Source organism: Mauremys mutica, chromosome 9 (genome assembly GCF_020497125.1).
Source record: "Mauremys mutica isolate MM-2020 ecotype Southern chromosome 9, ASM2049712v1, whole genome shotgun sequence".
NCBI classification, from domain to species: Eukaryota; Metazoa; Chordata; order Testudines; family Geoemydidae; genus Mauremys; species Mauremys mutica.
Genome location: NC_059080.1, coordinates 73,420,397 through 73,432,853, shown reverse-complemented (window position 1 = coordinate 73,432,853; position 12,457 = coordinate 73,420,397). Strand labels below are relative to the sequence as shown.

General features: G+C 41.2%; 1 protein-coding gene across 1 annotated transcript in view; it reads left to right on the top strand.

The window, feature by feature from the left end:
* The window catches only part of ATR (ATR serine/threonine kinase), a 78,320-nt gene that overhangs the window by 7,379 nt on the left and 58,484 nt on the right, over positions 1-12,457 (top strand). The window contains exons 4-12 of the mRNA XM_045029389.1: positions 145-1,034; positions 2,226-2,416; positions 3,371-3,559; positions 4,835-5,064; positions 6,646-6,798; positions 9,274-9,472; positions 10,086-10,345; positions 11,391-11,581; positions 11,694-11,794. Coding sequence (XP_044885324.1) covers positions 145-1,034; positions 2,226-2,416; positions 3,371-3,559; positions 4,835-5,064; positions 6,646-6,798; positions 9,274-9,472; positions 10,086-10,345; positions 11,391-11,581; positions 11,694-11,794 — 2,404 coding nt within the window. The remainder of the gene's footprint in view (positions 1-144; positions 1,035-2,225; positions 2,417-3,370; positions 3,560-4,834; positions 5,065-6,645; positions 6,799-9,273; positions 9,473-10,085; positions 10,346-11,390; positions 11,582-11,693; positions 11,795-12,457) is intronic.

Genomic DNA, 12,457 nt, shown 5'->3' with positions numbered 1-12,457 from the left:
ATATTCATCTCATCTTTGGTGGGGTGTGAGGGTTAAATATAGTTGTTAATGAAACATTATTTACATAGTTTTCTCTAAAGAGTAAATCCTGTAGCATATGAATCACAATATTTCCTCTGTGTGTGTTTTTCTTTTTCTATTTAGAATTTAGTAATTGGATTATAACAAGACTTCTGCGAATTGCTGCAGCTCCAAACTGCCATGTGTTACACAAGAACATCTGTGACGTCATCTGTTCTCTCCTGTTTCTTTTTAAAGCGAAAAGCTGCACTGTTTTTGAGGTGCTGACAAAAGATTTACTGCAACTTTTCCAAGATCTAATTTTCTTGCATGAAAGAAATATACAGAGGCAGCTTCAGAGGAACTTGTTAGTCTGGCCAGTGGTGGTAAACAGATTTTTAAGCCACACAAATGAAAATCTAGGTTATTTAAGCTCAGCCACGTTACAATTGATGGGCATGCATGATGTGGAATGCTTGGAAATTACATTAATGACCATTCTGATTGACATTGTTTCTGATGTTTTTTTTCCAAGAGAGGACCTTATTCTGTGGGGGATAGGTTGCTCACTATTGGAGTATGGTAGACCAAAAATTAAAGCTTTAGCCGTGAACCTTTTAATAAAATTGATTCAATTAGGAGGGCCACCAGAACAGCCTGCTGGCATTTTCTTCACAGTCTTTTTTGGAATCTTACAGTCAATACTTGAAATGGATGTTGGAAAATTAGAACTCTTTGGAGAACCACTGTTACGCTTGGTGAGGACATTATTTCCTTTTGAAACAGATTCTTATGTAAATATTGAACCTGTCTACCTAAATATGCTGTTAGAGAAGCTTCGAGCACTGTTTGAAGCTGATGTGCTTAGACAGCTTAAGTCTGAAAAGTTGAAAGCTGCTTTGTGTCACATACTTCAGTACTTTTTGAAGTTTGTTCCAGCTGGATATGAATCTGCTTTACAAGTAAGAGAGGCCCATATCTGCACCATCTGCGGAATTTTTGTTGATGTAGTTGGAAGTCAAGAAGAACAAGAGGTAGGTTAATCTGAAAAAAATGTTGTTTTTGTAATCCATCTACGTAAGGAAGAAACCTAGAAACTGTTTCAGAAATGTCTTAAGGTAGGTTATTGGGTTATGGGTAAATCATGTCCTTTCTTTCTGTTTCTGTAATTATATAATATCTAAATTCAGGCTCTGATTCTGCTATGTGATGTGTATGGGTGGACCTTTATGCCTGCATGGAGCCACATGAAGCCAGTAGAGCTCGATGCAGGTACAGGGTCTTGCCCACACACATCATCATGTAGAATTGAGGCTTAAGATTGTCCCTGTCCTGAAGAATGTACAGTGTATCTTTATTTTTACTTTAAAGTGCCTAGCACATTTTTTGAGTTCTGTTAATAAATAGGTTGTTTTTAATGAGTGCAGATTGGTCATCTTTAGTTATATGTGAAAGATTGAGAAATTAGATAATGTTTCTTCCGGCCAAGATGCTATTGATGTGTTTGTATGGTGGTTGGGGGAATCTTATTGAACTTATTAAAAAAAAATGTGTGAAATTTAGGAGAGGCTACAGATATGTATGTAGTTTATGACAGGACAGGTTAACAGTATACAGGAGCAGATAACAATTTCATACAACACTAGTAAAATTAGCTGACTAGATAAAGACTACCTCCAGCACTGTAGTCTAGCAAACAGGAAACCCGTGCTGGATTTTCAAGGTCTCTGTGCAAAGTTGGTTTCTAAACCTAAGTAGAGTACAAAAATAAGTGGCATAGAAGTAACATGTTTCCCTGATATTTATTGCGTAGATAAAATAAGGGAATAAAACAGACTGAATGGATAATCCTGACTAATGGCTAAATAATGTGAACGAAAGAGAACTAGCAATAGCAGTCCACTCTCCGAAAAGAGCACAGAAAGCTGCACTGGTATATGAAAGCTTTTGACACATAACTGAGAGGCATGAAAACACTTATTCACATAAGTATTTCTATACAGTTTTATAGAGTTCAGTGGGATTACTCTTGTAAATTGATTTTCCATGTGTATAAGTGTTTGTGGAACCAGATTCTTGTACAGGAGTTTTTTGCGCTTTCTGGAGCTGACATAAACTTGTGAAACATTTGTACAAAATATTGCCACCTCCCCATCTCTGTTGACAAAACAAGAAACAGCATACTTAATACTACTTTTGTGTGTGTGCACATTTCTCTGTTGTAGTATCTGGTGAGTCCACTTTATGCAGCATTAAAAACAGAAGGGCTGGAAATCATTCAGGAGCTTCAGTGTCGGAACCAGCTGGATACCTCTGATACAGATGGATGGAGCAGTAGTAGTGATGAAATTCCAGAAAAAAAGCAACGGCTAAGTCTATCAATAAAGCATCCAAAGAAATCACCAGTGCCAGCAGCGTATGATATTTATTCAATAACTATTTTCTATAGCAGTTTGGTTAGATCTTGCCAGTTAGCTGGATGGTGAAATAGTTGCATTTAAGGTAATCCTTCTTGGCATCTTACAATGCAACACCTGCATTGGATCTACTTTTTTCAATTTTATTTTTCGAAGTATAAATATCCAGAGATCATTTTATGGATTAAATCATTATTTGCCAAATTTAATTTAAAATTTAAAAAAAGGATACCTTTTGTTGCTTAATACATCAACATCAAACAATCTTGAATTTTTTATATAGCTAAAATTAAAATAGCAAAATAGAGAGTATGTAATATTTTTTAATTGTCTGTTTCACAGTTTTTATGTCTGTTTGTGTAAGCCACACACAACACAACATATAACCCAATCATATTTGTTCTGGAATCCAAAATACTCCATGATAATACATAATCTACAATTATTTCATTTTCACTTTAAAAATATTTGTGTCGATATTTGTAATTTTAAAAACGAATACAGTTTTGTTCCTATCTAAAATTACTCGTTATTTGTATAATTGATCACATTTTAGTTCCTGATGTTGCAATTAACGGACAAAAGAGACCATAAAAAACCCATCTCACCCAAGGGGCAACACTGAAGCACTCCGTTGTTCTGTTTTCTCAGTTAGTTACATCTTTGATCCATGATAACACTTTTAGAAAAGATGATTGCGTCTTCTACAGCTCTTCATGTGAGGCTGACTTTTTCAAGAATAATTGACCAAAGCTTTATTCCTTATGAATTAATATTAATTTATGCTTCTGAAGTTGTTGTTTTTTCTTCTCTCAAAATATAAGAAGTAAGCAGTCATTTTTCTACAGCTATATTCCTACCTCCAAAACTGGTTAGTTCTAGCATCATTTACAAGGAATTGTATGTTGCTGAACAAATACTTTTAAAAACTAAAATAATGTGGTTAATTACAGGCTTAGTCCTGTGAACATGAAAATGAAGAGCATGCTGTGGAATGCAATAAACAAGAAAGCTGCCTCCTTAGTATTTCTCCTGGAGCAAGATGCTCTGACATCAGACATTCTTCACATTGTAGAAGGAATTGCAGTAGTACTACGACTAGCTGCCCTGTGTACTGTTCATTGTTCTCAAAATTCTAACAGGTAAAAGTACCAAGTTGAACATTTATCTCCTGGTGTCTTTTAAATGTGTAATTACTCCTTTGTAAACTTGTGTAACATCGATAAGATTACCTGTGTACATACAATAACTCCTCACTTAACGTTGTAGTTATGTTCCTGAAAAATGTTAAGTTAATCCAATTGCCCCATAAGAATGAATGTAAAGGGGGCGGGAGTTAGGTTCCAGGGAAATTATTTTTCCGTACAGTACAGTACTATAGTCGGGAGGTGCCCCCGCCTTACCCCACACAGGCACTGGAGATGAGGCAGGCAAGGAGGCTGAAGGTGCTGTAGGCTAGGGGAAGCACGTTGCTCAACAGCAGTGGCAGCTTCCCCTACTCTGCAAGCACCAGGGGCGGGGGGCCCAACCTTCGGCCTGCCCATGCCACCCCTTCCCCCAAACCCCCACCGTTAACCCGCCTCTTCTTCCCCGCCCCTTTACTCCGCACGCCTTGTCCTCACTCCTCCCTCTCCTGCTGTGGCAATCAGCTGGCTTGCAGAATTCAGGAGGGAGGGGGGAGAAGCGAGGACATGGCGCGCAGGCTCCCCCTCCCTCCCCTGCCTCTTGAACACCGCAAGCCAGCTGATTGCTGCGGGCAGGAGGCAGGGGAAGGAGGGGGGAGGTGCGCTGCGTCCTCGCTCTTCCTCCCCCTTCCTCCTGCCCGTGGAAATCTGCTGGTTGCGATGTTCAGGAGGGAAGGGGGAGGAGCGAGAACTTGGTGCGCAGGCTCCCCCCCTCCCTCCCCTGCCTCCTGCCCGCGGCAATCAGCTGGTTTGCAGTGTTCAGGAGGCAGGGGAGGGAGAAGGAGCCGCTGCACCAAGTCCTCACTCCTCCACCCTCCCTCCTGAACGCCACAAGCCAGCTGATTGCCGCAGGTAGGAGGCGGGGGGAGGAGGCGGAAGGAACTGATCCGTGAGGTCTGCCGGCCGGTGAGAGGCGCTGTGGGAGGAGGCGGGAGTGCAGGGGAGCTGATGGGGCTGCCAGCTGTGGACAAAGCAGGCAGCCAAATGGTGTTATAGCGAAGCATTGCACAACTTTAAATGGAGCATGTTCTGTAATTGAGCAGGGACATAAAATCGAAACAACGCTAAGCGAGAGGACATTAAGTGAGGAGTTACTGTATCTGCATGCAACTGCAGGAAAGCTGCCTGCATTTTGAATAGGAGCATTTTCATAGATAGACTTTTGGATATAATTTAGAAAAAACTCACAACATTGCAACGTTCACATGATTTCTAAATCTTTTTCTTTAATAGCATGGATCATAAAGTTGCTCATATGTGTAGCTTAAGCAGTCATAAACATAATGCTGCTTGGTCTTCAGATTCTGAGGTGAATTTACAACTGATCTGGATTTCTTCTGACTTCGTTGTGAGAGTAGTGACAGTCTGCAGGAACCTTTTAGAGTCTACTGCTCAGATTGCTAACCCGGAGCCAGTGATTGACAGGATAGTGAAAATCTTTGATGCTTTATTTTATATGCAAGGTGAGAAGTTGTTGAAATTAAAAGCTCTTTGCTGAATTCTGATACTCGGTAAACTTAAAAATAGAAGTTGGCTGGTTTGTTGTGATGGATGAATTTATTAAAGTTTAGACTTTGTGCCTGAGCTTAATGTTCCACTTTTCAGTATACAGTAACTCCTCGCTTAACGTTGTAGTTATGTTCCTGAAAAATGCAACTTTAAGCGAAATGATGTTAAGCGAATCCAATTTCCCCATAAGAATTAATGTAAATGAGCGGGTTAGGTTCCAGGGAAATTTTTTTCATCAGACAAAAAACTATATTTATACCCCCCCCACACAAACTATATATACATATATATATATACACACACACACAAACACACACAGTATACATTTTAAACAAACAATTTAATACCGTTCACAGCTATGATGATTGTGAAGCTTGGTTGAGGTGGTGAAGTCAGGGGGTGGAAGAGGGTGGGGTATTTCCCAGGAAATGCCTTGCTGCTAAATGATGAACTAGCACTCGGCTGAGCTCTCAAGGGTTAACACGTTGTTATTGTAGCCTTTCACACACTACAAGGCAGCAGGAATGGGGGGATAGCATAGCAGACAGAGACAGACACACACCTTGTGTATGGGAAAGAGAGAGAGATGCACACTGCCCCTTTAAGTAAGCTGACCCACTCTTAAGTGCATTGTCTTTTTAAGTGGATCAGGAAGTTGAGACAGCAGCTGCTGCCCCAAGCTCTCTCTGTCTCTCTCCGTCCTTGTCTCCATCCTGCTCTATATGGAGAAGGGGTAAGCAGGGTGTAGGAGCAGGGGGGAGGGGACACCCTGACAGTAGACCTCCCCCTCCCTCCACACAGCAAGCAGGAGGCTCGGGGAGCAGCTCCAAGGCAGAGGGCAAGAGCAGCACATGGCAGTGAGGGGCGGGACAGCTGAACTGCCGATTGATAGCCTGCTGGGCAGCTGCTGCACAGGGAACTTAGGGGAGCGGGGAACTGATAGGGGGGCTGCCGGTCCACCCTGGTGCCTGCCCCCACCAGCTAGCTCAACGGGCTGCGCCTCCTGCAAGCAGTAGACAAAGCAGGAGGCTACTAAATGATGTTAGCAGGGAGCATCGCCCAACTTTAAACGAGCGTGTTCCCTAATTGATCAGCAACGTAACAATGAAACAACATTAACCGGGATGACTTTAAGTGAGGAGTTACTGTACACAATAGGCAATTTCATCAACTGGGAGGTTGTGGGAAGACTTTTCTCTGTGGAACGCATCCGTCTTGAAAACTAGTAAACTGTGTTTCCTTTTTCATTTGTGTGTGCTTCTGTTGTCTCTCTTCTTTTTGGATAAAACCGATGTGTGGACAGTGACTGTGCCTAAGAAATGAACTTTGTAGATGCTACTCTTTCACATAACTTTAGAATGTTTTGATCTAATACACAATTGCTTTACTGTTTCATTTCTAAAATGCAGAATTCTGATACATGGGTGGATTGGTACTGTACTTCTCTTTAGGAGAATATAATGTATTGTATACTGTAACTAAATAAAGTTAGCCATGTAGACTAACAAATATGGTTTTATGTGGGTTTTCCCTAGGGAAGAGCCATCTTAATGATCAGATTCTTGAAAATGTATGTGGAATGTTATCTCTGCCATGGATATATGGCCATTCTGATGACGCTTCTTTCAAGCTGTCTCCTTTCAGCTCAGGTCTTCTAGATCTGAGCCAACAGATTGCAAATAGTTTCTGTAAGTATGGATACCATATTAGAGCTCTTCTATGATTGCACATTTGTATTTAATATGCTGCATATACATTGCTGTTCCTTTCATATGAGCTTCATAAATCTATTTGTTAGTGATAAACAGGAAGCATAACTTGGTATGTGCCAAGCCTTACCTATCAACTTATGTTCAACATAAAATTTCACTGAAGATTCTAGCCCATATGGTTGTATGGATAATCTTCTGAATGTGAACTGATGCAATGTTGTATCCATGAATATCCAGTCAGTCTGACACAATAGAGAACAGTGAACTGGCCAACCAAATTCTCAAATCTGTATCTCTTTCCAGTCATATGTTGCATTTGAGAGGCGGTGTTTAAAGTGCCAGAAAGCTATCCTAGAAGATTAGGGTTGGAAGAGACCTCAGGAGGTCATCTAGTCCAACCCCCTGCTCAAAGCAGGACCAGTCCCAACTAAATCATCCCATCCAGGGCTTTGTCAAGCCGGGCCTTAAAAACCTCTAAGGATGGAGATTCCACCACCTCCCTAGGTAACCCATTCCAGTGCTTCACCACCCTCCTAGTGAAATAGTTTTTCCTAATATCCAACCTAGACCTCCCCCACTGCAATTTGAGACCATTGCTTCTTGCTCTGTCATCTGCCACCACTGGGAACAACCTAGCTCCATCCTCTTTGGAACCCTCCTTCAGGTAGTTGAAGGCTGCTATCAAATCCCCTCTCACTCTTCTGCAATCTAAATGAGCCCAGTTCCCTCAGCCTCTCCTTGTAAGTCATGTGCCCCAGCCCCCTAATCATTTTTGTTTCCCTCCGCTGGCCTGTCTCCAATTTCTCCACTTAGCCAGTCGGTCCCCAGCCTGTAGCAGTGCTTGGGATTCTTCCATTCTAAGTGCAGGACTCTGCACTTGTCCTTGTTGAACCTCATCAAGTTTCTTTTGGTCCAGTCTTCCAACCTTGCTGGTTTCTTTATGATTTATAAGGACTTCGGAGTCCATCTCTCTTTTTAGTAGTAAGTGCGTTAGTTGTCTCTTTAGATACCAATACATCACCAAACAGCTTCTGCAAGGACTGTCACCTACAAATATGGAATTATTAGAGGAACACCTTTGAACATGTATAAGCATGTTAAATGGTAAAAACAGAGTTGATGCAGTAGTAAGGTTTGGGGAAGAAGTTTCTTACAATGTTAACTTGGCCACACCGTATACCTTTGTTTTATGGCCTGTGTTAATTGTTAAGGCTGCAAGTTTGTCATGAAGGTCATGGAAGTCACGGATTCCATGACTTTCTGTGACTTCTGCAGCGGCTGGTGTTGACCCAGGGGCTGCCCGAGCAGCCAGCAGCAGCAATTTGGGTGTGTGGGAGGGGGCTCAGGGCTAGGGGCAGGGGTGTGTATGGGGTGCTTACCTGGGGTGGGGGGCCCCCTGCAGCTCCCAGGCGGCGGAGGGGCGTCTCCGTGCTGTGCGCTGCCTGCGCCTGCAGGCAGGGGCGGCTCTAGCCATTTCGCCGCCCCAAGCATGGCGGCACGCCGTGGGGGGTGCTCTGCCGGTCGCCGGTCCCGCGGCTCCGGTGGACCTCCCACAGACATGCCTGCGGAGAGTCTGCTGGTCCTGCAGTTCCAGTGGACCTCCCGCAGGCATGCCTGCAGATGCTCCACCGAAGCCGCGGGACCAGCAGACCCTCCGCAGGCATGTCTGCGGGAGGTCCACCGGAGCCGCCTGCAGCCCTCCTGGCGACCGGCAGAGCGCCCCCTGCGGCATGCCGCCCCAAGCACGCGCTTGGCGTGCTGGGGCCTGGAGCTGCCCGTGCCTGCGGAGGGTCCGCTGGTCCCGCGGCTTCGGTGGAGCATCCGCAGGCACCATGCCCCCGCAGCTCCCATTGGCTGCTCTTGTGGTGGGATCAGCAGAGGAGCCCCTGCCTCTGCCACCTAGGAGCTGCAGGGACAGAGCTGGTAGGAAGCCCCGCCAATACCCCCAGCACCAGCGCAGGTCCCGGGTCACCTCCCCCAGCACCTGCAGCGCCACCGGATTGCCTCGTCTAACATCCCCCTCCTCCCCCAAGCACTGCCACCCAAGTTTTAGTCACAGCGAGTATTTTTAGTAAAAGTCATGGACGGGTCACTGAGCCCATGAATTTTTGTTTACGGCCAGTGACCTTTCCATGACTTTTACTAAAAATACCCATGACTAAAACGTAGCCTTATATGAGAACAATATGGCTAGGTTAACACTGCATGAGGAAAAAAAAGTAGCCTATTTAAATGAGAGAGCAAAGATTATAACAAAAGAAATGTATATAAACCATAGCATATTAAGTCTGTTTGCAAAACCTGAGACATAGGTGTGCGTTGTATTAATTGCCTTAAAGAAATTGTCTCATATTTTTCCAGTATATTTTCTTTCCACCAGAACTAATAGTATTCAAAGCCTTATGTAATGTTTGATTTTGTTTTGTTTTTTCTCCCTCTTCCCTTCCATAGCACCTCAAACTCAGTCGCACTGTGTATTCCTTCTGTCTCTGTTTCCAAAAAACATATGTTTGGATTGGAGAAAATGTGTTTACCATTGGGCACTACAGAGTCCCCATGAAGTCATCCGAGCTAGTTGTGTTAAAGGATTCCCTGTCCTCCTGCACCAATTAAGTGTGAAATCCTACAGCATAATTCCCAAATCTCTCTTGTATGTATTAGTGCTGCTTTCACTTTTCCGATTACATGCGTGAAAAAGAAAACTAGTACAGGAATGTTAGTGCTGGTGGATTGTTTTTATTATTTATTAATATAGCATCCAAAATATACTAGGGATCTCTCAGAACATATAAAAGACACATTCTCTGCCCATCAATCTTAGTCTAGATAAACAAAAACAAACGCAGGGAAGGGGGTTCATTGTGCAACAAACTGTGAAAGAAGTTATGCTTGTGCCTCATAGCTTTTTATACAGTCCCATTCTGTTTTCTTTCACCTGTTCCCCTCCCATGTACCTGCCTTACCCTCAGCCCAATTTTGCGCACACATCCTGCCTATTCCTGTGCTAGTATGCCAGATTAAAGATACCTTCTTTCTCCATCTACATTCTGCCCTGTCCACCTCCTTGGTAGATTTAGCACAGAGTTTGAGGCAGTGACAAAAAAGAAAAACAAATAGCCATTATAGAGAGCAGCTATTTATGTAAACACTTTTTTAATTTAACTTGTTAAATGTATGGAAATTATTATTGAATGTATTGCATATAAAATACAAATGACTCATTACGTGATATACTGAAGATTTTTTTTCTTCTTTCATTACAGAGACCAAATCAATGATGTATCTGAGTTAGTCAAGAAGGCTTGTGCCAGTATTGCTGGGAAATTAGCTTGCTGTCTTGCTGGGACATTTAATTTAAGTCCTCATTTAACAGAACCTGATATTGAACATGTAACTTATGATATTTTATGTAGCAGCCTCACGGTGACCTCTGCTCATGAAAATACATGTTCAGTGAAAGCCTCCATTTTCAAGCCATTTTTTAATCTTCTTGAAAGCAAAGTACCTAGTTCAGTAAAGCTAGGTAAAGTGATTTTATTTTTTTTTGTTAGCCTTCACACTCTTATGTAGTATACTAAAATTACTTGCACTGTCCTTTTTCGCCACCCGACTTCTGTGTTGTATTCCTTCTATCAATCTGCAACTTGTACAGTAGGTGAGAAGAAGAGTGTTTGTGTATGGTCTGACAACACAACTTACTTGTTGGTAAGTCTGACCTGTGATACCTCACCACTGAGTGCCCTCAACTCGTGTTGAAGTCAATGAGGATTGTGGTTGCTTAGCGTTTAGCAACTAAAGGGCCTCTCCTTAATTGCTAACTTGTATCTTCTATTTAATACCTTTCACTAATTCCACTCTCTTTTGTCTTGTTTGTCTCCCATCCCATTTTCTCACTCTTTGTTTGCTTTCTTTTAAGTATGTTATAAATTAATACTAGACCTCCTTCCCCAATAGGTCAAGCACTTGACTTTTGAAATGGTTGATGAATATGCAACTTTCTGGAAGCAAAGAGAAATTGTGTTCATGATAATTTTCCATTGGCTCAAGCTGTCAGAAGCCAACAAAATGAATGCTTGACTTGACATATCATATCAGCTTCTGTTCCTCAACCCACACAACTGACAACTTAATATTTTTATTGGCCAACGTAAAGTCAGCATTCACAAAATAGTTATGGTGATGCACAGCGTAAGCAAACTACAGTAGCCACTTGTGTATTTCTGTACACCATATTGCTCAACAAATGTCACTATAGATATATAAACATGAACTTTCAAGCATGGTTAACTTAGTATCAGATGTTAGTTGTAGATGTTAAGTCCAATTAAATCTAATATCTACTGTAGTTACTCGTTCTGTACCTTTCCGTAGAAGTCCAACATTTGATATAAATCTGAATTACAAATAGCCATTATGTTTGACACTTTTTTAAATAGCTGTATGAAATATAAAACAGGCTGTTTGATGTTTTTGTATATTATTTCATCATTAACTATTCAGGTACGTTTTTAAAAGAATTAAACACTTATCTTCCTTTTCCTTCTTCAACCCATTTCTCTCTCCCTTAGCATTTATAGAGAATATACCTCATCTTTGCAAACATCTGGACTTTAGAGATGATGAATCGGATGTAAAGATTCTTGTTGGAGCTTTACTAAATCTAATGGAAGATCCAGATAAAGATGTAAGAGTGGCATTCAGTGACAATATCAGGAACATATTGGCATCTTTGGACTCTGAGGAAGGATTCATAAAAGAGGTGAACCCAAGATTTCTTTTCTAATGCCAAAAATGCAAAACTGTTGCAACAAAAATAATCTTGTTTAACTAATGTGTTGAATACTTTTTCCATTTCAAATTTGTTTTTTCAGCTTTTTGTTTCAAGAATGAAAGAGGCCTATACAAATGCTAAAATATCAAGAAATAATGAGTTGAAGGATACATTAATTCTTACAACAGGGGATATTGGAAGGTACCTTTTGGTTGTATGTTTTTTATTTTGAACATTCATAAGTATTTTCAGTTTATAGTTACGAGAGACTTCTTGCACAAGTGTGAATACAAGAATACTACTCTTCAGAGCTCCATCTTTGCAGATACATCCACACAGGCAGACCCTTGCATCTGTACTGAGTTCTATGTGGAAGGGTCTTCTGTCAGAGGTCCAATTGTGTAGGGTCAGAGCCCAAGTGACAGTATTTTTTTTCTTTAGGAAAAGATAGCATTATAATTGGGTTTGCAAGGATTAGATTTTTATTGAGAAACGTTGATTTCACTATACACACACAAACTGACAAATATTTCAACCTCTGATTATTTAAATTTACAGATGGGCAAAGTTTAAAAAATAAAATAAAAAGCTGCTTGAGAACTAGAGCTTGATTTAAGGATATGTACTTCGTATGTTTTGATGTGTTGTTGACAGTTTGTTTTAACGGTTCAATATTTAACTTTTTGAATCTCATTGTCTACTATCACTAAATAATTATTGTCTGACACTCCCATAATTTCCTAAAAGTGTGAACATTTAAATTGACAAAATAAAGATATTATCCTTAATTAATTTTAAAAGTTCAATTCTGCCAAGCCTAATTATAATTAATAAAGACAAACCTATTCAAAGAATGTCTTTATA